The sequence below is a fragment of the Sminthopsis crassicaudata genome, chromosome 2 (assembly GCF_048593235.1).
Source record: "Sminthopsis crassicaudata isolate SCR6 chromosome 2, ASM4859323v1, whole genome shotgun sequence".
NCBI lineage: Eukaryota > Metazoa > Chordata > Mammalia > Dasyuromorphia > Dasyuridae > Sminthopsis > Sminthopsis crassicaudata.
In genome coordinates, this window is record NC_133618.1 from 137,216,627 (window position 1) to 137,244,042 (window position 27,416).

Below are 27,416 nucleotides of genomic sequence, written 5' to 3' on the forward strand. Positions count from 1 at the left end.
GTCTCTCTGTCTCTGTCTGTCTCTCTGTCTCTGTCTGTCTCTGTCTGTCTCTCTGTCTCTCTGTCTCTGTCTCTCTCTGTATCTCTGTCTCTCTCTGTCTGTCTCTCTCTGTCTCTCTGTCTCTCTCTCTGTCTCTGTGTCTCTCTGTCTCTCTCTCTGGGGCCTTTTATGCTCTGACTTTACGATTATGAAGGCCGGAGATCTCTGCCCGAGCCTGGGGGTGAGCGAGGGGAAGTCTGGCCCACGGGGGAGAGAGGGGGCTGGCTGCAGCTTCTTTGTCAAAGGGACAGAATAGAAGTCGGACGGCGTTTGAGTGGGCAGCCCAGCAGTCGAGGTGAGGCTCGGGCAAAGTGAGGTCCCTTTAAACCTTGGACTGCGGGGGAGGCCGGAGCAGCTGCGGAGCCGGCGCGGCGGGGGGCGGGGCCGTCAGGTGTCTCGGCGGGCGCTGGTCCAGCCCTGGCTGGGGAGGGGCATGATGGGAGGACGTAGCTTGAGAACTGGGGTTTATAGGGAAAAGCTGGAGAGCCGATAAAGGGACTGGGAATTACCGAAGGCGGAGGAGGAGACCTTGCCAGTTCGCGTTCGGACTTTAGAGACGGCTGACGTGTGGGACCCAGGCTAGAGCGGGGCCGGTCCTCGGGGCCCCCGCGCTCTCCCCCTCCTCCCCCCCAGCTCCTTTGGGACACGCACGGGATCCGGGAGACTCGGAGGAAAGGCTGTATTACACTGTGTCCCATTGGGGGGTCTGAGTCACGTGCCCGAGCTCCTCTTCGAAATGCCGGGGAGGCGCGGGGCGCCGGGCCCAGGGCGTGCACTGTGACATGGAGGGAAAGGTCAAGTTCACGGCGGAGGCTAGCGCTTGACCTGCAGTTCCCCGGGGCGATCCGAAAATAGGGCGCAAAGTGCCGGCGGCCAGCTCCGGGGAGAGCTGACTGAGGGGAGAACGGGATGTACCCGCGAAGAACCGTGATTGTTAGATGGGCACTGGCTCACACAGAGCAGGCGCGGAACCGGGCTTTTTGACGAGGGGAGCCTCCTCCCTGGGGGAAGATGTCCCTTGGGAAATACCGTGGCCGGAGCTACTGCTTTAAGGGGGGGTGGGCAAGAGAGTAGCTCTCCTAGCGCAAAGGACTGTGGGTACCATGAGCACCCTCTAAATATGGACTCTGGGTCAGAGCCCCAGCGGCCCCGCCCTAATTTCCGCCTCAGTTTCCTTGGCAATCACTGTCAAAAGACAGTAGAAAACGGGAAGAAGTGCGGTCGATTAGAGAAGGCAGATATCCCAGTGTTCAAAAAAGGGAAGAGAACAAATAGATCTGACTTCTATTCCTGGGAAAAGTAGGACAGATTAAAGAAATAGATGGCAAACAATCAAAAAGGACCTAGTGCCGACCAAGAAGCGGGGGGGGGGGGGGGGGGGGGGGGGGGGGGGGGGTTTTCCAGAACTTGCCAGACTAACCATCGGTAGCATCATCTAGTACCTTAGTGTCTCTACTAATAAACAAAAGCTGCTTTAGTTAGTGAGTGCCTCTTATAAACAAACAAGTAATTGTTCTTTAGTCACTAACTAAACTAGTGGTTTGTTCATCGATAGCATCATCTAGTGCTTTAGATTTGATTTAATTAATTTATTATTATTTTAACTAATTTATTTATTAATTTAATCTAGTAAATTTTTTGTTTGTTTATTAGAGGCACTAACTAAAGTAGACGATGCTATCCACACAGTTAACCAAGAGCTTTCCAGGGCTTTTGATAGATACTTCACTATTTTTGTGGGGGAAATGGAGATGTGGGACTCGATGATAATGTTTAGTGGGAAAGAAAATTATTTTTAAAGTAAAAAACAATGCAATTCAAAGCAATGGATTCTAATTCTCTACGGATTGGATTTAAAGTGCTGTGGAGCACATGGGGGTGGGACAGATAATTTGGGGTAGGGGAGCACTCCCTGAACCCCAGGAAATCACAACATTCGGATGATTTATTTGAGACCGGCAGGGACTTACAAACCTGTACAATATTAATCCTTTATCATGGTCTACCAGAAATTGTACAGTGAGTACCTAAAGATCCTTGCGCTTGAATTCCGGACATAATGGTGAGCTCTTGCTCAACTTAGCAACCAACAATGGGAAATCACCTTTGGCAAAGGGGGAGCAATGAAAAAAATAAAAATTGGTGAGTGGAGCATTCTTTCCTTAGTAAGGAAAGCTGTTTTACCAAGAGGCCTTCTGCATATTCCTTTGTGTCCTTAGATCCTCTGACATTAGATGAAGGAAAACGGGCTATGCTGGACCAAGTTTTTTTTTTTTTTTTTTTTTAACCATTCTTTTTGTTTATTCATTTTAATTTTCAACATTTACTTTTTATTTTTTCCTCCCTACTTCAGTCTCCACACTTCTCAAGATGGCAGGCAATCTGACATAGGTTATATAGGTACAATCATGTTTAACATATTTCCATATTAATCATGTTGTGAAAGAAGAATCAGAACAAAAGGGATGAAACAAAAAAAGAAGTATGCTTCAATCTACATTCAGACACATAGTTCTTTCTCTGGATGGGATCAGCATTTTCCACAGTGAGACCCTTGGAATTGTCCTGGATCATTCCATTTGTGAGGAGAGCTAAGTCTATCGTTTGATCATTACACAATGTTGCTATTACTGTATACAATGTTCTCCTGATTTTGCTCATTTCACTCATCATTAGTTCATGTAACTTTTTCTAGGGTTTTTTGAAATCCACCTATTCATCATTTCTTATAGAACAATAATATTCCATTGTATTCATATACTAGGATTTGTTCAGTCATTCCCCAATCCATGGATATCCTCTCAATTTCCAATTCTTTGCTACTACAAAGAGAGCTGCTATAAACATTTTTGTATATGCAGGTCATTGGGGATCCCCCTTTTTTGGTGAGGGGTGGAGGGGAAACATAGTAGTGGTATTGTTGGATCAAAGGTTTTACAGTTTTATAACCCTTTGGGCATAGCAGAACCAGGTTTTTGAAAGTTGATTATTAAATTTTCAGTGTGAATAGTTACATCTCAAAAATAAGGAAACAAGTTTTAGTGAAGATGTGCCCCACCTTAGGGATACATGAGGATATCATTGTGTGACTCAAAAGGAAGCCAGAATAGAAATATCTGTAGCATTCTTTCCCCGGTCCTTCTCCAGGACTCTGGTTTTCTGTCAGGAGGTTAGGACTTGAGTCTACCACTCTGCTTTCCTCTACTGGGCTAGAATTATATCTATTTACTATTTTTTTTCCCCTGAGGCTGGGTTAAGTGACTTGCCCAGGGTCACACAGCTAGGAAGTGTTAAGTGTCTGAGATCAGATTTGAACTCGTGTCCTCCTGAATACAAGGCTGGTGCTCTATCCACTGTGCCACCTAGCTGCCCCTATTTACTACTTTAAATGTTATTAGTCTAGGAAAATGTCAAGCAAAACTAAGATAAATGAGGTTTAGTGACTTGTCTAAGATCTCACAGTAAGTGTCTGAGGTCAAATTTGGACTCAGAAGGAAGAGTACTTCTGACTCCAGACCTGGTGCTCTGTGCACTACAGCCCACCTAGCTGCCCAAAGGGATTAGGTGAGATGCATTCTAAGGTACTATGCTTTATATAAATGTGAGCTGTTCTTGTCTTTCTTATAGTCTTAGAACAGAAGTTCTTAACCTGGAGTCCATGGATAGATTTCAGTGGGAAACTTACTTGGGAAGAAATGCACTTCTTTTCACTGTCTTCTAATTGAAATGCTGCATTTCCTTAAATTATGAATGTAAGCACAAGATGTAGGCGTCCATAGGCTTCCATGACACAAAAAAGGTTAAGAGTTCTAGTGAATTCCATCTTGTTAACATTCGTTGCTGAGATAGATATTCCTCTAGTGTGAGACATTTGGCCTTTGCCCATTTTTACTTAAAAAGCAAAACATATATGACATTCTTTGCCATTTTTGCTTATTTATTCTTCCAGATTAATTTCTCCATCAATCTGTCAGATTCTATAAAATATCCCATGGCCTTCGGCTGACCTTTAAAAAAAAAAGGTTTTTTTGTTGTTCCTTTTCTTAGCATCAAGTAAAGCGAGCATTCCCATATACAAAGTAGAACAGAAAATATTTTATAAGGAACTACGAATTTCTATTACATCCATCTTGCTTTAAAAAAAATACAATATGTAACTTTCAAAGTTTACCTTTAAAAGCTTCATTCTAGATGCCTCACCAAAATAAATAAATAAATAAATAAATAAATCCAAAATCTGAGAATAGGAAAAGGATCTGGAGTCCCACCAACATCTGAATAGGCAACAATATGTTCTACACATTTCTCAAGGAGTCAACCAGCCCGTACATGAAGACTGGAAGTGGGGAGGAGTTCTCTCTCTCAGGGAAGGTAATAAGCCTTTAGTACAGATCTAGTGGTAAGGATGTTTTTCCTTATGTCATTCTGAAATCTGCTTTTCAATAATAATGGCTGATATTTACACGGATCCTTTAAGGCTTGCAAACTATTTCCATATATTATCTTATTTAATCTCTTCAATCATTTACTCTTAGCTTCTCTGTCTTGGGCCAAGCAAAACAAATATAATTCCTCTTCCACATGACAGCCTTTCAAATAACTGATTATGACAGAAATAGCTCCCTCTAAATTTTCTCTTCTTCAGGCTAAATAACTTCAATTCCTTTCATCCATCCACACAGCCCATTCTTTCCAGTTCTTTCACCATTTTTGTCTTCCTCAGTGGACATGTGTAAGCTTGTCTGTGTCCTAGAGGAAAGGTAGACAGTAGTTTGCCTGAAAAAGATCTATAAGTTTTAGTGACACAAAACCTTTAATGGGGTAACAACGTGATATGTAAATGAAAAAAAAAAAAGCCAGTGTGATCTGGGGATGCTTTCTTCCAGGAATAAGAGGGTGAACAAGGAGACCATTTATAGTCTACACCAGCCATTGGTTTCATTCAGGGCATCACAGTTTAGGAAAGACATTAAGGGGGAGATTTGAAGATAAGCAGGAGAACATGAAGAGAACTACCAGGATGGTGAAAGGCTTTGAGTTCCTGCCCTGTGAGGATCATCTGAAGGAACTGGGGATGTTTAGCCTGGAAAAGGGAAGACTTTGAGAAGAAAAAAATAACATATTCAAGTATTTGAAGGCTCCCATACTGAAGAGGGATTAGCTATACTTTGATGGATTCCAAAAAGAAAAACAAGGAATAGACATAATACGTTTGATGTCAGGAAAAAACCAAATTTCTCAATAATTTGCACATGGATGGAAAGTGGAACTTTCCCTTGTAAACAGGAACAAAGGCTAGATGATCACTTGTTGAGTATATATAACATAAAAGGAATCTGGAGAGAAGGTCACCTGCAGATTAGAAAGTCCCTAACTTCAAGGGGTAGTGGTTCCTAAAATGTCAAGTCTTATATAGAACACAAGTATCAGATATGATCCAATCAGGATAGAGTATAGCTATAGGTTCACTTGTTCTGCTTCTGGTAAGAATAAAATTCTCAAATTAAAAACAAACAAATAAAGTTCCATTAAGGTTTTTGTTGTTATTAATGTTGTTGTTATTGAAGTAATCATGTTTAATCGATGTACCCAGGGTCACACAGCTAGTGTCTGAGACTGGACTGGAACTCAGGAACTCTTGACTTAAAGCCTAGTGCTCTACCCAGACTGTGCCACCTAAGAGACAGTTCTGAGGACTTTTGCCCCAGTTCAGCCATTCTTTTCACGTTTTGTACTTATTTAGTTGAGGTTTTGAACCCAAATGTAGAATTTACATTTTTTACAAGATTAAAAATGTGCAATCCTTTTAAACATATTTCCATATTTGTCATGTTTTACAAGAAAAATCAGACAAAACTGGGGGAAAAAGCATGAGAAAGAAAAAGCAAACAAAAAAAGTGAAAATACTATGCTTTCATCCTCATTAAGTCTCCATAGTTTTTTCTTTTGATGCAGATGGCATTTTCCATCCCAAGTCCATTGGTATGGTCTTAAATGGCCATATAGGCCCTTTTTATTTTTTGAAAAAATTATGATGCGGGGTAATGTGATACATGAAAAATATCACTGAACTTGAGGCAATGAGAGCGGTCTTAACCCCAGAGCTGGGATTACTACTTTGTAATCACAGACAAAATCTTTCACTTCTCAAAGCCTTATATAGTAAGAGAACATGTATAAAGCATTTAGCACAGTACCTTGCACACAGCAGGAGCTTAATATGTACATGTGCCTTTTTTTTTTTTTTTTTTTTTTTGGTGCCTAGCTTTCCTTATCTTCAAAACAGGTTGGATTAAGTTAATCAACAAGCCTTTTAATTAAGTACTAGCTCTGTGCCAGGTGCTATGTATACTAAGACAAAACCCACTCCTGAATGCCAGAAGGAAAGAGCATAAACACATATATGCATGAACAACATGGAGATGGGATAATTGGGAGGAGGAGAAAGGCATCAGCAGTGAAGAAGGGGATGGTGAATCAGGAAGACTTCATGTAGAAAGATGGTGCTTTGCTCAGCGAGAGAACTGTGGGAATTTCACTTCTTTAGTTTGCAAAAAAAAAAAAAAATCTTTCTCTTTTTTTCCTTTTTAATCTGATTCTTCTTGTGTAGCAAAATAATTGTATAAATACATGTGCCTATATTGGATTTACATACATTTTTTTACCATGTTTAACATGTATTGGATTACTTGCCATCTAGAAAAGGGAGTGGGGGGAAGGGAAGAAATTGGAACACAAGGTTTTGTAAGGATCAGTGGTGAAAGATAATCTTTGCATATGTTTTGAAAATAAAAAGCTTTAGTAAAAAAAATTAAATAAAACTTTAATTAAAAAAAGTGGTGCTTTGAAGGAAACTAGTGAGTAAAAAAAGCACTTAATTGATTTAGCACTTAATATGTGCAAAAGAACTGCTCTAATTCTGGGGATATAAACAGAAAAGTGTCCCTGTTCTCAGAAACTCATCCTCATGAGGGAAGCCTCAGCTTTGGGACTGGATCCTCGGATTGGAGGATGGAACAAAACTCCCAAAGCTGCCATTTCAAGAGGGCTCCCTGCTCATTCACCTGCCACCACCAGTTTGTGGACAGTTCCATCATACTCCGTAGTGGGTACCTTCTCCCCCCACCCCCTTTCTCTTGGGTCCCGTAAGCCCCTTGAGGGCAGGACCAGCTCCTTTCCGCATCCCTAGTGTTTAGCTCGGGGCTTGGCTCAGACTAGGTACCTGCTGTTTGCCGACATCTCAGGGAGTTCTGTTAGGAGAGGATACGGGAAAAGCTTTCCGCTCCAAGGCGAGGGAAGGATCACATAGGCAGGGGACGCATCTGTTCTCCCGCTGTTTCCCCTCCCAAAACGCATTTCTGATGTCAGCTCAGTGGACCGTGCTACAGCTTCATCGGTGAGAGTCCCGCCGGGTCTTTGGGGTTTGAGTTAGGGAAGGCCGGGGCTCCAGCCCCTGCAGCCTCTGCCGGGCCGCGGCTGGGAGCCGGACAGGCTGCAGGGGACGTGGACGTTGCTACCCCCAGGACTTGCTTCCGTCTGGATGCTGCTGCCTTGCCTCCCCCTCCTTCTGGTAGCCTTGCTGCGTCAACTAGTCAGAACCCGATGGCCCTGTCCCCACAGGGGTTTCTCCTCGAGATGATGGCCGGAGGGCAGTTAGAAGTGGGGCCGGTGCTTAGGAGGCAAAGGAGAGAAAAGGAGAGTACCACTGGTGTGATGAATAATCATTAAGAAGTCCTATTGTGTACAAGGGAGAGTAATGTGGTAAAAGGTTAGAAAGGTAGATGGTGATTTGAGTCACGTTGTAAAAGACTTTTTATTTGATCCTAGAGGCAGCCACCAGAGTTTATTGAGCATTTGGGAAAATCGCTTTAGCAGCTAGCATGTGTATAATGATTTAAAATAAAGTTACATTCATAGCTTCAATCTTTGAGCCTCAGTTTCTCTTTTTGCCAGTTTTAGATTTATGGCCTGATGTCCCTATTATGATATCACATAATGTCAGTGAGGGAACACTAGTTCGTCAAACCTCCCTATTTTACAAATGAAAAAACTGAGATCCAGACTCAGTGACTTGGTTCCCAAGGTCAACCAGGACAGCCAAGGTGGAAAGTCTGGGCCAGGCTCCTTCCTGTACAAAATGCTGCTGCCCTTCCCTTTTCTTCCACCTTTCACAAGAAGGGGCTTGCTGCTCTGAACAAACTGTGTTCTACCAATGGGCCTGAAGCTCTGAGGGAAAAGAACCTTTCCCTTTGAAGAGCAGGGGTCAATCAGTGAATCAATTAAGCGCATATTGAGAGCCTACTGTGTGCCAGTGTGTGAAGAATCAAACAAAAGCATAAATAGCCCACAGTCTAAAGGGGAAGAAAACACAAGAACAACTATGTACAAACGACATAAAAACCCATATAATATATAGGTTTTACGTATGTATATAATGCACATTTTATGTATATTGTATATAAATATGATACAACACACACATACACACACACACACACACACACACACACACACACACACATATATATATATATATATATATTTAATTGTAGTAGCTAGTTGGTATGGTGGACAGAATTCTGGGTCTGGAGTCAAGAAGACCACAGTTCAAATTCAGCCTCAAACATTTATTAGCTGTGTGACCCTGGTCAAGTTAACCCTGTTTGCCTCAGTTTCCCCATCTGTAAAATGGGCTGGAGAAGGAAAAGACAAGCACTCAATATCTCTGCCAAAAAAATGGGATCACAAAGAATTGGATGTGACTGACAATGATTGAACAATAATCATCAATGGAGATAATCATCAAGAGAATTTGAGAAAGATTTCAGGCAGAAGGGTGGGATTTTAGATAGAACCTGATGGAAGCTGGGGATGCCCAGAATTGGGGGAGGTAAGAAGGGGCATCGTTCTAGGCAAAGTGAGCAAAAATGCCTGGCATCAGATGGCAATACAAAGATATAAACAATTCCCATTAAAATTCATCATACCACATGCTGACACCAACCTCTGCACTCTCAAACAAAAACACAACACAAAGATAATACAATTTTAAGTTTAAAAAAAATACAATCAGCAGGATTTCAGGGGTCATTTTTATTATAAATTTAATATGGCTGATTAATGAAAAAATCACAATGAAGTACCAATAAAATGTCTGTCAATATCAAAAATTTAGCAGCATTTCAATAGTCTCAGGTTCCTAAGCATTAGTCAAGCTTTCTCTCTCCCTTATACTTACAAAAAACAACAGCTGAAGGATCGGGGTAGGATCCTGGCTTGTCAGTTCCTCCAATACAAACACTAAGCCCATAGACTTTCTGATCAGTGATCATTTCAGCTAAAATCAAAACCAAATCTTGAATTGTAACTGATTAGTTCCATAATGGCCCATCCCAGAATATATAACACTTATTTCAAAGTCTGTGACTGGAGTTTCTTTGAGGAGGTTATAGGAGTGGGAAAGGGGGGTGGGTTGGGGAGGGGATTTGAAGTGCAGACCTGATACTGCACCATTTTATCACTTTTATTATTTATCATTTTTCCTTAGATCTGTCTGTTCTCTCTGTTAAACAGAACTCAGAACACTCGAGAGCTTCCTGATCTGTGGTATCTGGGCAGGGAAGGAAGGGAAAGGAGATCACTGATGCCATGTGGGAATGATGGGTCCATCTGTGGGGCAGATTCAAACATGATTGGTCTTGCCATAATCCCGGTTTAATAGTGGAAACAAGGAAGAAGGAGATAAATATAGTGTGAAAATGTAATACTGGCAAAATACTCCCCTGCTTCTTTGGTACTTTCTAAAACTTTCTGATCCAAAATGTAAAAGGGAAATGCACCATTAAAAAGTTACAGTTTTAAGTATTTACAAAAGCAATTACAATATATTACACAATAATCAATACAGTATATGGACAAATTATTTCATCAAAGCACTTGTGAACTTTTGTTCCAGTATTGTTTCCATAGCACAGAGACCGTTACAGACCTACATACAGTGTTTTCGAATTTGTTATATAGCCTGTACCTCATTTATCTTACAAACAGGGGAAAAAGCATTTCCCAATCTACAACTGCCTTTAAAAGGCATTTAAAAACCGCCACTGAAATAATTATATACAGATTTATTGGATAATTCTAGGCAATTCTCTCCACCCCAACTTTGACTATATTCGCAGTAGTGCTTCCTACTCTATGTATACAGCATATATTTAATAGATAATTAACGGCATCACATGTTATATCACCAATCGAGCACATGTTGTTATAGACAGTAGTTTGGTTAATGACGAAAGCTGGAGTTCTGCCGCTCGGGTGGATGGTGAGTGAGGGGGTCACTGTCTGTACTCTGGGATTCGGTGAAGCTGGTGGCGTAGAGTGAGCATGTGCGCTGGAGACGGGGTCTCGCGCGCGGGCTGGGAGGGGCCGCGACCCCACAGACCCCCGGGCCGTCCCTTTACGAAGCATGCGCCTGGGCCCGGGCCGCTTCACACGTACGGCAGGATGCCGTACATCAGGATGGCCATCACCGCGGCGCTGAACAAGCCGGCCACCGGCACAGTCACAAACCAGGCCACAAAGATGTTCCGGAAGAGATGCCAGTCCACGGCCTTCCGCGAGCGGATCCAGCCCACGGCCACCACAGAGCCGACCTGGGGGTGGGAGCATTGACAAGTGAGAACGGGCGACAAAGCAGGGCCGGCCTCACAACTACCACCAGCTTGCTGATACCACGCTGCTCCGAGATGGGGACGCCCAGGAAGGCGAGGGCCCTCACCCCCTGCTGGGGCAGGGCCGGGTCACAAGGCCCAGCTACCTTCTCGGCCCAGTTTGGATTCCGGGAAGCTTAAGTCATTAAGTGCTTCCTGCGGTGACTTAAGCTCAACGTGAAAACCAAAGGGAGCCTCTTTAAGTCCTAATAGATCTGATCCATGCAGTAACAGCTGCGTTAGAGACAAGCGCACGAAACAGATTTGGTAACGATTCTCCCGGAAAACAAAGCCCACGAACACAAGCCCTGCCCTTCTAGAGGCACCGGAGCCCTTGCTGCTCTCCTACTAGACACACATGGACATTATAAATCCCCGGATGCCTTAGCCATCCCCTCCACACCTGCTCCTAGTTTTCTACTGGCTCGGGGATGAATTTTTAAGAGCAGACTTTGCTTCGGGGTGTCCGGTCACATTCATAAAGTGGAAAAAAAATTAAAAGGAATGTCATTGAAGAAAACAATTAAAGCATGACCTACAGTGGGTCTCGCCCTTCAAAAACAGCCCCGGTGACGGGCTAACCCCGGGGCACCGGGGCATACACGGGCTGCCTCCCCAGGAATGCCCGAGTCACCGAGCAGCCCGAGGGCATGATAGCCAACCCTCCGGAGGAGACTCGGAAGGGCTGATATGAAGCTGCCAGATGTGCAGGAACATCTGGGTGCAAGTGATGGAGAGAATGGTGCTCCACACAGCCACATGTATTCCACTGACTAGATCATTTGTCCCCATTTCCAGGGGATAGTGTCACACAAAGGCCACTGGCTTTGGAGGACAGAGGCCAAGGGTTTTTGATAATTCACCTAATTATCTTTTTCATCTTCTGTTTCCTCATCTGTAAAATGAAGACAGGATTTGGCTACATCAGGACTGCTGTGAGGATGAAATAATAAAATGCTATGCTCAGGATTTCTAAACAAATGCCTTTGTCTCCTCTCATCAATAACTAATTTTCACAATGGTCTTCTGATATCTGAGATTCTGATGGAGACCAACATACTCTTAGACTGTTTGTGACCTCATTTGTGGTTCTCTTGGCAAGGATGCTGCAGTAGTTTGCCATTTCCTTCGGCTCATTTTACAAATGAGGAAATGGAGGTAAACGGGGTTAAGTGGCTTGCCCAGGATCACACAGCTAGTAAGTATCTGAGGTCAGATTTGAACTTGAAAATATTTATCTTCCTGACTCTATCCCCTGTATATGTTCCATGACTATTCTTTTCCCAACTGGGAAGATATAAATGGATAAACAAAAAGAACAAGGTCTCTCTACCTGGGGGGAAAAATTACAACAGTAATTTATTCCTTCATCAAAAGTCATTCTTAAGCACAATCAAATATTTTCTATTTGCCCAGCTTGCCCAGTTCCTGGGCTAATTTGAATGTTCTTTCTTGGCAAACCCCACCAGAAGGAGAAAAACATCTTAACAATTAATGACCTGAGAAAATACCATAGCTTTTAACATTCACTGTCATATGTCCTATGTTTTGGCTTTTCCAGTAATGCTAATTCTGCTGGCTCTAATCTACGTGTGAAGTGGGATTCTGTTCATCATCTGGGGAATCTTGAAGAGGCAGCATTGGGGAGCAGAGTGCAAGAAGGGGAACTGGGGCACAAAAGCAGCTTCTGATGCACCCTGGTGGAGTGTCCCTGCACAGATCTGTGTCCACTCTGGAAGAGGGACTTTCCAATAAAGGAAATGGAGGTCTAGGTCAAAAATAAAAGGGACAGGAGAATTCTGGAGAGAGTGCTGGACATGGCTTCAGGAAGGCTGTAATCCAATTCCTCCCTCAGAGGCTCCTCCACTAGGTGTGGATAGTGAGTCACTGACCTCTCATCCACTCCATTGTAAAATGAGCATAATATTCACCTTCTCCGCAGGTGACTAAGGTGTATTATAAACGCAAGTAGATTCATTATGATAAAACCTATGCGCCTCTGGGGAAGTCATTTAACCTCACTATCTCAGGTAAGTCAGAGGATTTATCCAGTAGGTCACAATACAGGTCATTTAAAACGGAAAACCCAATTCAACCATTATCAAACAGCCTTTGTTCCATCCAGACTGCTTATCTGGAGTCAAGACTACTCTAACTTGGGGTTCCTTGTGGTGACTTTACCCTTTATTCTAAATGACTTTCACACTACTATCAAATGAGAAATGCCAACAGTGGATAATCCAAAATCTGACCATTGGACTGGGTCTAAATTCGTATCTAAGAGCTCACAAAGACTGCCTATGTTTAGTCATTGTGACCGTGTCATAAATCTGAAGTTAACAGCAGGAAGGGATCATTAGCAAGCCAGTGAACTTTGCTTCTGTGAACATTTCTATTTTCAAAGCTAAGTGCCTGCTTAGTTTTCTTAGTTTGACCAGACTATTATTAAACTGAAGCTTAGCTTAACTTACTTAGCTGACCTGGGCTTAGCTTCTTGGTAATGAAATGCATAACTTTAAAAATGTAAACCTATTAGTGAGAAGTACTAGACAAAAACAAGGTTTCAAGTCCTGCCCATTAGACTGTAGACTTAAAGAGTAGGCAATGTCTTTTGCCACTTTTTGAACCTTAGAGATTACTGTGAAACCTGGTACACAGAAGGTGCTTAATAAATGTTTATTAATTGCCTCTGCCACTAACTAGAAGTGTGACCATGGGCAAGTCACCTCAGCCTGATTCTGCATCTGTTTCCTGACCAGTAAAAACCAAAGGGTTGCATTAATTGATCTCTCTAAGCTGACTGTGTGGTAGAAGCAGCGGTCATTTATTAGTGGCTACTAGGAAACTCTCAAAGACACTGCCACACTGAGGAAGACAACCAGACTGGTGGATGAGACTTGGAGTAAAGATAGTCATGAAATACCACTGAGATAGTATGTGTTCCAAGGGCCTGCAAACCTGAAATTATTGTATAAAAGTCAGTTTAAATTATTAATGTATGCTTGTAAATGCTCCAAGGTGCGGATGACAAAAGCGGCAGGGAATCAGCAACAACCAGCTCCCCTGTTTAAGGCCTGCCCAGCGCCTAGCCATGGGTGGCAGGGAGTGGCTGCCTGCCCTGGGGGCTGGTGCTGAAGCCCCAACACCAGTTCTGTAGTGCACAGGCGGGGATCTGAACTGAGGCAGGGTGACTTCCACCGCTGGGCCCCTGCCCCTACTCTCAGATTTATGATTTCAGCGTGTTGTAAGAAACAGTGGCCAGCTGTGGGATTCATGACTGCCTTTACATAGGGCCTGATTCTTCCCTCCGTCCCACGCTCTCACATACTTCAGCCCACATATCCCACACAGGGATCCAGGCAGGCAGAATATGTGGCGGCCGACAATCTCGCTCAGTGAGGGACTGAGAGGGAATCTTAAGCCGGGGGTGGGACTCAGGCTTATGTTACAAGGCAGAGCTCTCCCTCATTCAAAGATGAGGTGTCAGTCTCACCATTCAGGGATGTCTTTTTTTTTAGAAGAGGAGGGTCAGATTTGCCTGCCATATTTACTTGCCCCCAGAAAGTGCCAAGAAGCAGCTGACTGCTCCTCCTTTTTCTCCTTGGCAGTGGCCAACAGGAAAGTTCCCGGGTCACAGCCAGGACCAGCAGAACTTCTTCATTAGCAGTAGCATTCTGCCCCCACGGGAGGATGACTTTTCTCTTAGGCTTCCTTGGAACTGGATTAAGAAATTCTTGGGAGATAGTTGAGAAATGGGAGGGAATGCTCCCATTGCTGGTAATAATTACACAAATCAAGAAGTAAATAGTGCTTCTCTTTCCAAATTTTGCTAACACAGGCAGGCTTGGTAAAAGTGAAATATCAGTCAGTGTTTGAAGGCTGCTGCTTCTCATCATCCCCCTTGGGGCTGCCCTGCACTCCTGCCTCTGGTCCCCAACCCAACCACCGTCCCCACCAGGACATACAAGTTATTCTCCCTTGAGACTGCATGTGTTTAATATCAATCCATGTGGGAGGATGACAGGGGATTTCCCCACTCCCACCTTAATCTGGCAAGGGCACCTGCCTGGGAGCTGGCCAATGGTGTTCTGCTTCTTTTGGGGAAAGGTTCCTCTGACCACCTGAACACACACATCTCTATAAGCATGCTGCCCCTCCATTAGAATCTAAATTTCATGAATTAAAGTCCTATTTGTTTCTGGGTTTTGTATTCCCAAGGAAGAGCACTCAAATGTTTGATAAAATTTAAGTTAAAAATTTCCTTTCCAGATTCTGTTTCCTCAGATTCACTAATCAGATTATTATCTCTCCTAGGTGATGGAATTTCTTAACCTATGCTACTAATAGGCATTTCAGGAACAGCAGAAGATTAATATGAAAAATAAATATTTGGATCATGCCGTAAGCCCAAATTATTTTGGTTTTCACTGACTGAGCAACAGGAGGTCCCAGGTTAAGCTCCATTTGGTCATTACTTGGGCTCTGATTGGCTCAGAATGAATGTAAATATTATTTTTTCTGTTTTGGCCAGAATCCCCAGAATCTCTCCTCATCCCCAGACTTTTATACACACATACATATGTATATGCACAACTATACACACATATGTATGTATAAACATATTTATGTATGTATATGCATATTGTATAGTTTTTTTTGTTTAAAAGAAGTCCTTCTCTGTCTCATTACTTACCTAATCTTAACTGGACATGCCTCAGTCAAACCGAGACCTGTTAAACAAAACTTTAGCTTAAAAAGGCCAAGGGCCATCTCTGGTTGTCCTGATCTATGTCTGGCCACTGAACCATATGGCTCTGGAAGGGAAAGTGAGGCAGGTGACCTTGCCCAGCCCTCCTTCGTTGAAATCCAGTTCACTTGCAGGTTATGGCATCCCCTCCCTGATATCATGGTCCTCTTCAAGAAGGAAGGGCAAACTACAACAACAGTAGCCATCTTAGGACAGTGGAAAACTAATATAAAAAATAAGTATGTTGTCTCCAGGAACACTGGAACGCTATACAAGTAGGTTCAGGGAAGCTTCAGTATTTAATAAATCTCTGATTTCATCAGAATAAGTACATCATGACTTAATATTTTTAAACAAAGTTCTCTGGCCAAAGAAATCCGTGAATTATTGGTCAATCTTCTGCTGACTTTCTCCCTAGGCTGGTCACTGGTTGGCAGGCGCATATTCCACCACTGCGGCCACCCTGAAAGCCTTTCTAGCTTGATAGACTTGGCAGAGTGTTTGACACCTTGGCATAAGTGGTCAGGCTCACCTCCAGCAGAACAGTGGAGGGGTCTACAGAGTGAGTTAATTATAATGAAAAGTTTTAGAAGCAAAGAGAACTGTTTATTGAAGTCTGAATACCTAATTTGGTTATCTAGGCAACCCTTCTTCCATGATTTATGTGCTAATATTAATCTAATTATCATATTCTCATTTTGGGTTTCTTACCCTTTTGACAGTCAGTGTGATGAAGTCTATGGACTGTCTTCTTAAAACAAAATTTTTAGAGCATAAAACAAAACACATGCAAAAAACCAAATGAAACAAATTATGCTGAAATGCAGTTATCAAAAATATATTTTAAATTTTTAAAAAGTCACAGGTTCCAGATGGCTCCAAGATAATTATTACTTTCTAAAACATTCTTCTCCTCTGATAAGTTTACAGTTGAGGAAATGCTGAGATGTTTATCTAGAGGAATTGGCATCCAACATATGGATGATGTTTGAAAGACACTGAAATAAAATCACTTAATACACTTATTATTGGTTGTCCCAAATCATAAGGTCTGCAAATCTCAGGATAGATTCTCTATCTATATTAAATCTAAATATATTATTCTAGCATAAGTATATCATTAGTAGCTCTTTTTATTTATCATCTAGGTTCACTGCTTGACTTGTACCAAAATATATTTTAAGATAAAATATTGGAGTTTGTTATTCATATGTAGATTGTACTTTTCAGTTGCCAAGTAGTTTACATTCTGGATGTGGTGGTATCAGCAAGACTGGCGTTACTTATTATTATTAAATCCTGTTGTAGGATTTTATTATTATATTAAAAATAATATAACGAGTTAGTTTGTTAATAAACATTCTGATGAATGAAAAGTTAGGAAAGCAGTTAGCAAACTAGAGAAACTAAAGAAATAATCTGCAATATTTCTCCAAGAAATTCTTTAGTTGCTTTGAAACAGTTTGATTTCATTAGGATTGCCCCTCATATAGTGTCAGTGTTTGCTCAAAAGCAAACAATACTTCCCTCTTTCCCAACCCAAATTTAAAAACTGTTTTTTTAGGAGGAATAGACACTTAAACAGAACAAGAAAAGTGTATTTCTCCCACTTAAAAAGCCCAATGGTTATCTGTGACCCACAAACGATTTGGAAAGACCACCTTTCTTTTTTACATCTTCCATGTGAATCTGGCTCTGGCCCTGTTTTGGGTCTCGTCTTCCTCCCCTGTAGAATGAAGGGTTGGACCAGAAGGCTTCAAAGTGCCTTTCTATGAGATTATAGAATGTTAAGAGCTGAAAAAATGTTCACTTCTAATGACAGATTCACTCTAGGGGGTCTTTTTAAAAATCATTTTTTTTCCCCTTTAAGGTTAAGTGTATATGGAGAAATTTCCCTACTTTCCCTTTCCCTACTGCTGCTGAATCTTTTATATATAAAGGGAAGGTCCTAGGTTAGTCTTAAATGTTAATTATGACCAATCTAGGACTTCCCCTCAGCAATTAGAAAATTGCTTTTAATCCATCCTTTTTAGGCAGGCCTCATACTTTCTGGGGGTGAATTCAGAAGTATCTTGGAAAATCAGGAAGTGTTTCTGAATTTGTGGAGTCTGAATAATAATGGTGGGCCTTTCTGGAGGTATCCCAATGTCTGGCATTTTCTCTGCAATCTCTCCATTAATCTATTAGGATAGGAATTATTCTTTTGAGTAAGGCAAATATTTAGGCAAATAATCATGGGGTGAAATTATAATCATCCCCTTTTCCTACAGAAGAGGAAGCGTGAGAGCACATCTCGCCCTGAGTCTTAGGGTTAGTGTGGGTGCCAGGCTGGAGTCAGGGCTACTGATTCCAAGACCAATGCTCTTTCCATCATCCCACCCTGCCGGTGGCCAACCTGTTAGCCGGAAGTGACCATCAGACACTGTGGTCCCTTTAAGGGCTCCCTAAGGAAAGCAAACTGAAACAATTTTATTTAAATTTCATTTGGATGACTGATTTAGCTTGACTTCCTCTATCACCTCCCAATACCTTGCAGTGAGTGGAGCTGATTGGAATGCCCCCATTTGAGGCTAAGAGCACGGTTAGCGCGCACATTACTTCAATGCAAAATCCACTGTGGAAACAATGAAAGAAACAGAAGAAAAAGGACAAATGGAGAATCTGCAGCATAGATCTGATGAGGGAAGCCCTTGCCATGCGTGCATGCATCAAGGAAGCAGAGATGTCTCAGCTGCTGAACAGGAAGAGAGAGCTCAGGGCCAAGCTCGAAAGGCACAGCCCGGGAAAAGCCAAACCATCTACTTCCGAGCCTTCCGGAGAACGCAGGCCACTAGTGATGGGAGGGGGCCGCCGCCGACCAAGCGGGCAGGCACCCTTCACACAGTCACGGAGATGCATCGGCTTTCCCCACATTCCCTGGGCCGCTCGAAGCTGGCCCTGGCAGCTGAGGACTGGAGTCCAGTGGGACCCACCGCCTGGACTGCAGTCGCTTGGCAGAGGCATACCTTGCAGTGTGTAGTACTGACAGGAAGTCCAACATTGGAAGCTATCACAACTGTGAACGCCGAAGCCAATTCAATAGTGAATCCACTGCAGGGGGCATAAGAAAACACTGCACAGTCATTCTTTGTATCAGTCCTAACTGACACCGGGCAGGGTGCCAGAGTCTTACCAGAATACTCTTTGGTTCAATTGTTTACTGCTGACTGATTCAGAATCGCATTAACAGAACAAGAGACTGCTGAATGGGAACAATGCACACTCATAAATCTGCATTAGCGGGTGGGGAGCTTCCGATCTAGCCTTTCTACTCTTAAAGCCACGCATTCAGGAGAGCAAACTGTCAGAGGCCACGGGAGTGGGACAGACCCAAATAAGGGGGACAGTTTCGATTTCTGGAGGAGTCTCAGTGCTTGGGAATTGTTATCTTCTCACTTTATAGATCTGTAGTTATTAGGAAATCAGGAGACTCCTCAGCTCTCAGGGGTTTCGATAAATCAGGTATCTATCAGGACCTTAATTTAAATTATCAAGGGAAAAGAAATGTGTAATTAGAATAAAAGAAAAATGAGAACCAATCACAGGGCCAAATTTATTCATGGTCAGTCTATAAACAATCAGTGGCTCTTACTGGTAACTTTGCACTCACCTGGATGGGGTGATTGGGGTGAGGTCTTTGCCCATCGTCTGGATCACTCTTCTCCCCCAAACCCAGAGCCCTGCACAAATTCCAACTCCTCCATAAAAGAGCAACCAGACTGGAGTCGCTGCTTCTTGTAGCACTCCCCCTTGTTGGTAAATAAGCCAGAGAGCTACGAGGGGGCCAATTGCATTACTAGGAAGGGAGAAAACAGCCATTACACATCGGAGTTATACAATCCCTGAGTCTCCAAGCATATTTCCCAGTCCTATGGTTCACTTTCTAGTGCTTCAGGCTTATCTGAATAATACTTACTCTTCCAAGGATGATAAATTAAAAAAATTTAATGAGGACAAACCAGTTATTGTGTTATATATGTAGGTTATTTTGTTTTAAGGAAAATATGGGGCTAGAAACTAAGTGAGAAGTCACAAGTGTTCTTCCTTTACATCGTCTCTTCCAGCTTCTCTTTCCTTTCTAGCCCCATTGCCACCATCCTGAAGTTCAGTCTCTCACCTGGGACTACTGCTGCCTAACTAGATTCTCTAACTCTCAGCTTTCCTGTCCTACAGTTACAACTGTGGACCTCCCCAACATGTCTCTCCTCTGCTCAGTAACCAGCGTCGCTCCCCAGCGACCCCAGCATAACGTCTGACACCTTCCTCACACCCACTCTCGGCTACACGCTGGTCCCAATAGCTACTTTCTTCCCCACTCCTCTCTCACGGGGACCCTTCCCCAGAACCCCTGCTGGCCGCCCTCCCGCCCTTAGCTGGGTCCCCCAGAGTCCCTTTCAGCTGCCTCCTCCTGGACGAGGCGCTTTAGGACCCTCTCCCCAGCCCCCGCCTCACCCTCCATTATCTTGCTCTGGCTGGCATGCAGGCGGCATCCCCCGGGGAGCTCTCTTAGGGAGGAATGCTTAATTTCTCTCAAGTTCAGGGTCTAGATAAGCTGACCTAGAGGCTCCATCCGTGCTTGTGCTTGCCAGTGCCTGCATGTGACAAGCCTTTACCTGATGTGTAGCGAGCCCTTACCTGATGTGTGGCAAGCCCTTACCTGATGTGTGGCGAGCCCTTACCTGACACGTGGCGAGCCCTTACCTGACACGTGGCGAGCCCTTACCTGACGTCGTTGCCGCCGTGAGCGAAGGAGCCGAAGCAGGCCGTAAGGACCTGCAGGAAATGGAAGAGCAGGTGCACCTCGGCCGTGTCCTTCTCCTCCTTCTCCTCCTCGCCGGGGTCTTCCAGGGGCGGGCCGGCCTCGGCCAGCTCCGAGGCCAGCCTCATCTCCACGCCCCCCTCGTCGGCCTCAATCTCGGCCTCGGCCACAGCGTTGCAGTAGCTGGAGTAGCTGTCGTAGCGCAGCCGCTTCTTGGAGTAGGACACGGCATCACTCACGAGCTTCTCGCTGTCTTCGGGTGCCGAGGATGAGTCGGAGGCCTTGAAGGCCGAGTGTACGGGCATCCCACAGATGGCCGCGGTGTAGCACGTGTAGCTGTTGTTGCGGCGGAGCAGCTTGTAATTGCTTTCTTGCAAGGGCTTCTCATCGGGGCCCCTGTCAAGATGGATCTTGTGCAGCAAGTCTTTATAGAGCCCCGAGTCCTTGTGCACGGTGTGATAGACGTGCCCGTCACTCCTCATCTGACTGTCGAAACCAAAAGTGCCATTGGACACGGGGGACTTCACAGAGCCGTGGGTCATGGAAAGCGCCCTTCCTGGCAAGAGGAAAGAGGAACTCGCATTTTGTGCCAAATGGGCATCCTAGAAACTTGTAAATGACAAAAGCATGAAGTAACTATGCTTTTAAACGTATGTCAAGTTTCCTTTAAAAAACAAAACAGAAAAACAAAAGCTCCTTTAGGAATCACCCAGTATGACTACAGAATAAAGGGCTCAGGAATAAGCTGTCAGGTTTGGTAGAACTTTATATCCACGGTGACAGACCCCACCGGTGAGAGGATCCAATGGAAGTACTGCTTCTGCTCCTGTTCCCACTGTACCCAGACCCAGTCTCCTGCCTGCTGCCCCATGGCGACGGGATTTTCTCCCCTGCACTCCCTTCCCTTTTCCTGTGCTCAGTGCCCTCACTCCCAGCCCATTTCCCCAGGCTGCGGGGTCCCCTTCCGCGTCTCAGTGAGTAGTCTCCTCCTTGGAAGCCTCAGGGATCCTGGTGAGGTGAAAGCTGCCTGCTCTCACTGGGGTCTCGCCTCCCCTCCCTTCCTTCCTCACACCTCGGGCATTTAGGCAGACATCTGAGGACACCCATTTTATGGCTGATCTTGTCTCCGGTGAATTTCGGGTCCCTCTTCCTCCTCTCTGTGCCACAGGTGGCTGCTCTCAGGACTTAGCAGGGTGAGGAGACCATCTCCCTCACCCTTCCTTCTCAGCTGAGAAGCCTTTGATGAGACTTGTTCAGGCAATGGCATTTTTCAGCAGCCCTTGTGAGGTGTACTCTCTATTTAACGTGTCCTTTGTTCTTTTATTTTAAACTATGGCCTTCACAGTTATGTAACTGAAAAGTCTGATGCCAACAAAAGGAAAGACTTTTGTCAGGTCTATGTGACACAGATATTTTGGATCCTTTGGGTCAAATTAGTGCTTGCCTCCCTGGGCCCTAAAACAGTAACCTTGGAAAGCTGCTCCTGGGATCTCCTTCAGCAAGGCCCATAAGGATTCTGGGAGCTGCGACCTTGCCCATTATTCCCAGAGATATTCATGGAGAGGGTGGTTCTGGCCCCTCACTGGTTATTCATCTACCCCACAGCTCAAAGTGCTGGAGGAAGGTTCACCTTGTTTCTGCTGGGTGGAGGATCCTAACAGAAGCAGTTTGGTGGGAAGTTTCTCTTCCTCATGGAAAAAGGAGGGTTTTGGTATGTGGCATCTTAAAGCAGTGGTTTCTGCCCAGTGCTGCAATGGCCCTGATGGTCTGACCGATGGGGTACTCCCTTCAGACACACTATAGCCACTCACACACCAAAGGGGGGGGCAAGTACCCAAAATAGGGACTGGGCTCCTGATTCTTTTGTCAACTCTCCCTCTGCTCTGTGGGGCTAATCAGGTCTAGTTTATGTCCTTAGAGAAAATAAAAGGGGTCACCCACAGGGGCTGTCTCCTCTGCTCAGACCCTCACTTATGTGGTTCTGGTCACACTTTCCTACACATATTTAATCTTCAAAAAGAGCCCCTAATCAGTGCAGAGAATGCACTAGGCTAAGGTCTCTGTCAGCATTCCCTCTGTGTTAGGGGAACCCGCTCCCCAGCCCTGCCCCTCAGCTCTGGCTTGCCCTCTGAGCACACTGTAGCCTCTAGATTATGGTGCTAGGTGTCAGGGGACCCATGACACAGAACCGTCCGAAACTTCTCATTGCTGCTGGGCAGAACTACCCACTTCCCTCCTCACCGTATGGCACTCGGGAGTGGCTTCCATTTACGGAGCTCTCTGACACGCCAGGAGCTTCAGGCGCAGAGGCAGTGAGGGGTACTGTGCTGTCATCATTTGCCTTGGCGCCAGGGAGCTCCTTAAATACAGGGGACTCTGTTTCTTGGATTTTATGGAGACTTTCGTTAGATATTCTTGACAAGGCACCCTCTTTTTTTAATTTGCCTAAAAGAAACATAGTTAAAGCTATAACTTAACCCTTCATAAAGCAAAACATCTTTATAGACAATAATAATTAACATTTTACAGATACAACTTGAAAGTCTGAAAAATGTTCTTTATATACATTGTTTCACTTGAGACTCATAACAATTCTGTAAGGTAGGTATAATTGTTATCCCCATTTTATAGATGAAAAAAATTAAGAATGAGAGAAAGTAACTGACTTGACAGGAGTCATACACTTTGTAAAGTGTCACTGAGTGAAAGTTAAGTGAAATTTCACTGTCCCTAATTCCAAGTCCAGTGTACTAGACATCTACTATGCCAGGTTGCCTTCAACCACAAAATAATTCTGATTGGTGCTTAAATGTAATTTTATTTTAAAATAAATATTTTTCCCCAATTTAACAGAAAGACAATTTTTTTATCATTCATTTTTTTTTTTAAATCATGAGTTTCAGATTTTCTCCCTCCTTTCTTTAGCTCCCCATTCTTTGAAATAGTAAGTAATTTGGTATGTTATACATGTTTAATTGTGCAAAACATTTAAATGTAATTTTAAAAAAAGCTCACATATATGTACATATACATATAAATATATACATATAAATGTGTATAGACACTTATGTCTAAAAACTCTGCTATTGAAGAGAAAAGGTGAGTTTAAGAATTCAAATACTCAAATTTTCTCTCTAATTACACTTAACTGATCTGAGAATTATCACTGAAAAATCATTATTCTTTATTGCTATATATTAGTGCAAGTCTGTTTCCACAGCTATCCAGTTGGAGCTCAAACTGTTGGCCTAATTTGTGTGTGTTTGTGTGTATTACGTGTGTGTGTATGAGTGTTCTCAACTCACTAAAAACAAATCCTTTTCTTTAAGACAAAATTCTTTTTAATTTAAACTTTTTTATAACTTAAGAAGTAATAATAAGTTTCCAAAAATCCTATCCCCAACATGTTTATAATAAGTACAATCAATAAGAGCAAGAAAGGAAAACTGAGTCACAAAGAGTCTGAGACAAGATGGAGTAAGTATGTGATATGTTTATATAGATGTGTTTTAACTACTTAACAAAAAAGTATTATATTTTTATCCAAATGTATATAATTGTATGATAAGCTGGTTTCTCCATTACATAACTGAGAGCTAAGTATAAGTAAAAATTAAAGAACAGGGAGCATTTTGGAAACCATAGTACATAAGATCTTACCTGCAATCTTCCTCTTCATCCATGGACAAACAACCAGCCACACAAAAATAGCAAATACAAAAGCCACGCCAAATGAAATGAGAGCTATTGCCCATAATGGAAGAATCAAACCTAATACTGTGAAATTAAAACAACAACAACACAACATTTAATATATTTTTCTCTATTGAGCACAAATAACATATTAACACTCATACATTTGATTTAGCTCAAATATTTATGAAACTTGTCTGTGCAAAACACTGTGTTAGGCTCCGAGGGAGAGTGTGGTAGAAGATGAAGGGCATAAGACCAAAAGTTAGGAGATGACCTGGGATCTCCCCTAGTTCTGACATGAGCAGGCCAACAGATCTCAGACATAGTCATGTAATTTTCTGAACATTGGTTTACTGTTTTGTACAATGGAGCTCGATGTGATGATCTCTAAGGTCCCTTCCAACACAAGTCCGATAATAGAGCCAGAGATAAATAATATACTTGCTGTTAAGAAGCTTATAAGCTAGAAAAGTAAAAAAAAAGATATATACACAAATAACTATAATAAAAATATTATAAAAGTCAATGCAGGAAAATGATACAATGTGGAACAAGAGCTTCAAGAGGGATAAAAAGCACTTCCAGCTGGGCAATCAGGAGTCTTTAAAAAATGCAGGATTTAAGTAGGTGAAGATGGTGGAGAGACATAAGCCAGGAAGAGGAGACAGTCTCAATACTGGAGCACAGAGGGAAGCAGGACCATGTTTGGGAAACAGTAGGCGGTATAGTTTGGCTATAGCATTATGTGTGTGATGGAGATTATAGTATGAGACTAAGCTAGGAAGAGTGGACAATGTATAGCAGGCTAAGGAGCCGGTCATTCTGAGGTGGGCTATGAAGCATGGGCCCCTCAGAAAGGTTTTCTGGCAATTCTGTGTAAGATGGACTAGAAACAATTATAGGGAGGGAGGCCAGCTGAGAAGTTATCACAATAATCTGGGTGGAAGGGAATGAGATGCTGGTCCAGAATGGTCATATGGATAACGAGGGGACTGAGGTGAGTGACAGTTTCTAGAGTTAATCATGAGAACTTGGCAAATACATGCAGCAACAAAAGAAATAAAGGAGTGAAAGATGACACAAGTTTGGAATGTGATAATCAGGAGGTTAACATTAATAGTATCATTAATGGTAATAGGGCAGCTATTATTAAAAGTAATATTAATAACAATTCTAAAGTAATAGGACAGAGAAATGGTACTGCGGATACAACATTGAACCTGGAGTCAGAACCTGAATTCAAATCTAGATTGAGATGTTTCTTAGCCTCAGTTTCCCCATCTGTAAAATGGGGATAATAGTACCTGTCTCCCAGGATGGTTGTGAGACTTAAATTAAATACTATTTGTAAATCCCAAGACCTGACACATAGTAATAAATGATAATTTTATTTTTTATTATATTATATATGTACATTTCCTTATAAATATACATATATATTTCACTTATTCATATTATTTAAATTTATTAGTCCCCTTAATAGAGGATGGAATAGTGGGTGAAAAACAGGTGTTTTTTTTTCCTAGGAAAGCTAACAGTTGGTTTTGGGAACCACGAAAAGTGGCCAAATCTGGCATACAAGTAGAAAGGTCTAGCTGGTAACTGAAAACAGAACAAACTTAGGAGGTCAGAGATGGAGGACAAATCTGTTATTCACCCATAAGCCATTATAGTTACAATGCAGATGTATGTGCTGGGGGAAAGGGAGAAGGGGAGAGAAGAGGAGGGGAGAACACAGAGAAAAAAGAGAAAAGGGCTGAGGAATTTTGTTTATTCTAATGGACAGAATGCAAATGGAAAGCCAACAAAGGAGCAGCAAAGAGAGGTAAGGGGAAAGCCATCAATGGGGGGCAGGTGCTTCCAGGAGGGAAGTAAGAAGGGACTATGGCTGTTAAGTGCTAGAGGTAAGTCAAGGAGGATAACAGGAAAAGGTGACTGGATTACCAACAAAGCCCAGCAGTCAGAGACAGAAAGAGAAATTTCACTTAAAATAACTGTCTATGACATAAAATACCTGGCACATCCAGGAGCCATATGAACACAATTAAAAATACTTTTCACACAAATAAAGTCAGATCTAAAATGAGAAAATATTAATTATTCATGGCTGAGACTATATTATAAAAACAATAGCTATGACAAAATTAATTTATTTAGTCAATGTCACACCAAGAAAACTACCAAAGATATTTTATAGCACTAGGGAAAAATCATAACAATTCATCTAGAATAACTAAAACTCAAGAAATAACAAGAACTCAAAAAGATCAAAGGAATATTAGAAAACTAATGTGAAGGAAGGTGACTTAGTCATACTAGATCTCAAACTGTATCAGAAAGTAGTAATTATCAAAACTATCTGGTACTAAGAAATACAGTGGTGGATAAGGAGAATAGATTAGCAATCTATTACTACCCAGCAATTAATGATCACAGTAATATAGTGTTTAATAAACCCAAAGATCCCAACTTTTTGGGATAAGAACTCACTATTTGACAAAAACTGCTGGGAAAATTGTAAAATAGTAATGGCTGAAACTAGATATGGATCAAAATCTTATACCATATACTAAAATAAGATCAAAATAAGTATATGATTAAAACATAAAGGGCAAATTGGGAGAGCATGGCATAACTCACCTGTCAGATCTACAGAAAAGGGAAGAATTCATAATCAAACAAGAGACAAAATGTACTACTAGATATAAATGGATAATTTAAATTATATTAAATTATTTTTAATTTTTGTACAAACAAAACTAATACAATCAAGATTAGAAAGAAACTAGAAAGCTGGGAAACAATTTTTATAGCAAAAGTCTCTGATAAAGGCTTCATTCCTCAAACATATAGAGAAGTAAGTTATTTAAGTCATTCCCAATTGACAAATTGTCAAAATATGTGAATAGACAGTTTTCAAATGAAGAAATCAAAGCTATCCATAGTTACATGAAAAAAAAATGCTCTAAGTCACTATTAGAGAAATGCAAATTAAAATAACTCTTAAATACCACTTCATTCCTATTGGATTTGTTAATATGATAGAAAAGGAAACGGATAAATGTTGGAGGGGATGTGGGGAAATTGAGACACTAATACAGGGCTGATAGAGTTGTGAACTGATCCAAACCATTCTTTTTTTTTTTTCATTAAAGTTCTCTACTTTTATTTTTAAAAATTTTTTAAGCTTTTCCAAAACATATGTACAACATTGACCCTTGCATAGCCTTCAGATTTTTTCTTCCTTTTCCTCACCTCCTTCCCCAGATGGCAAACAATCTATGTTAAACATGTTAAAATATATGTTAAATCCAATATGTATAAACATATTTATGCAATGTTCTTGCTGTACAAGAAAAATCAGATAAAAAAAGAAAGTAAATGAAAGCTCTCTATTTTTAAGACACATATAGAGATAATTTAATAC

At 42.3% G+C, this 27,416-nt stretch overlaps 1 protein-coding gene across 9 annotated transcripts in view; it reads right to left on the reverse strand.

Moving 5' to 3' along the window:
• Positions 1-9,117: 9,117 nt before the first annotated feature.
• The window catches only part of SLC20A2 (solute carrier family 20 member 2), a 111,360-nt gene continuing 93,061 nt past the window's right edge, over positions 9,118-27,416 (reverse strand). For all 9 annotated transcript variants that reach the window (XM_074287371.1, XM_074287375.1, XM_074287373.1 and 6 more), the window contains 6 exons: positions 23,954-24,070; positions 22,535-22,738; positions 20,258-20,849; positions 19,145-19,330; positions 18,501-18,585; positions 9,118-10,691 (listed from right to left, as the gene is read on the reverse strand). In XM_074287371.1, the coding sequence (XP_074143472.1) occupies positions 10,527-10,691; positions 18,501-18,585; positions 19,145-19,330; positions 20,258-20,849; positions 22,535-22,738; positions 23,954-24,070 (1,349 nt within the window). In that variant the 3' untranslated portion in view covers positions 9,118-10,526. The remainder of the gene's footprint in view (positions 10,692-18,500; positions 18,586-19,144; positions 19,331-20,257; positions 20,850-22,534; positions 22,739-23,953; positions 24,071-27,416) is intronic.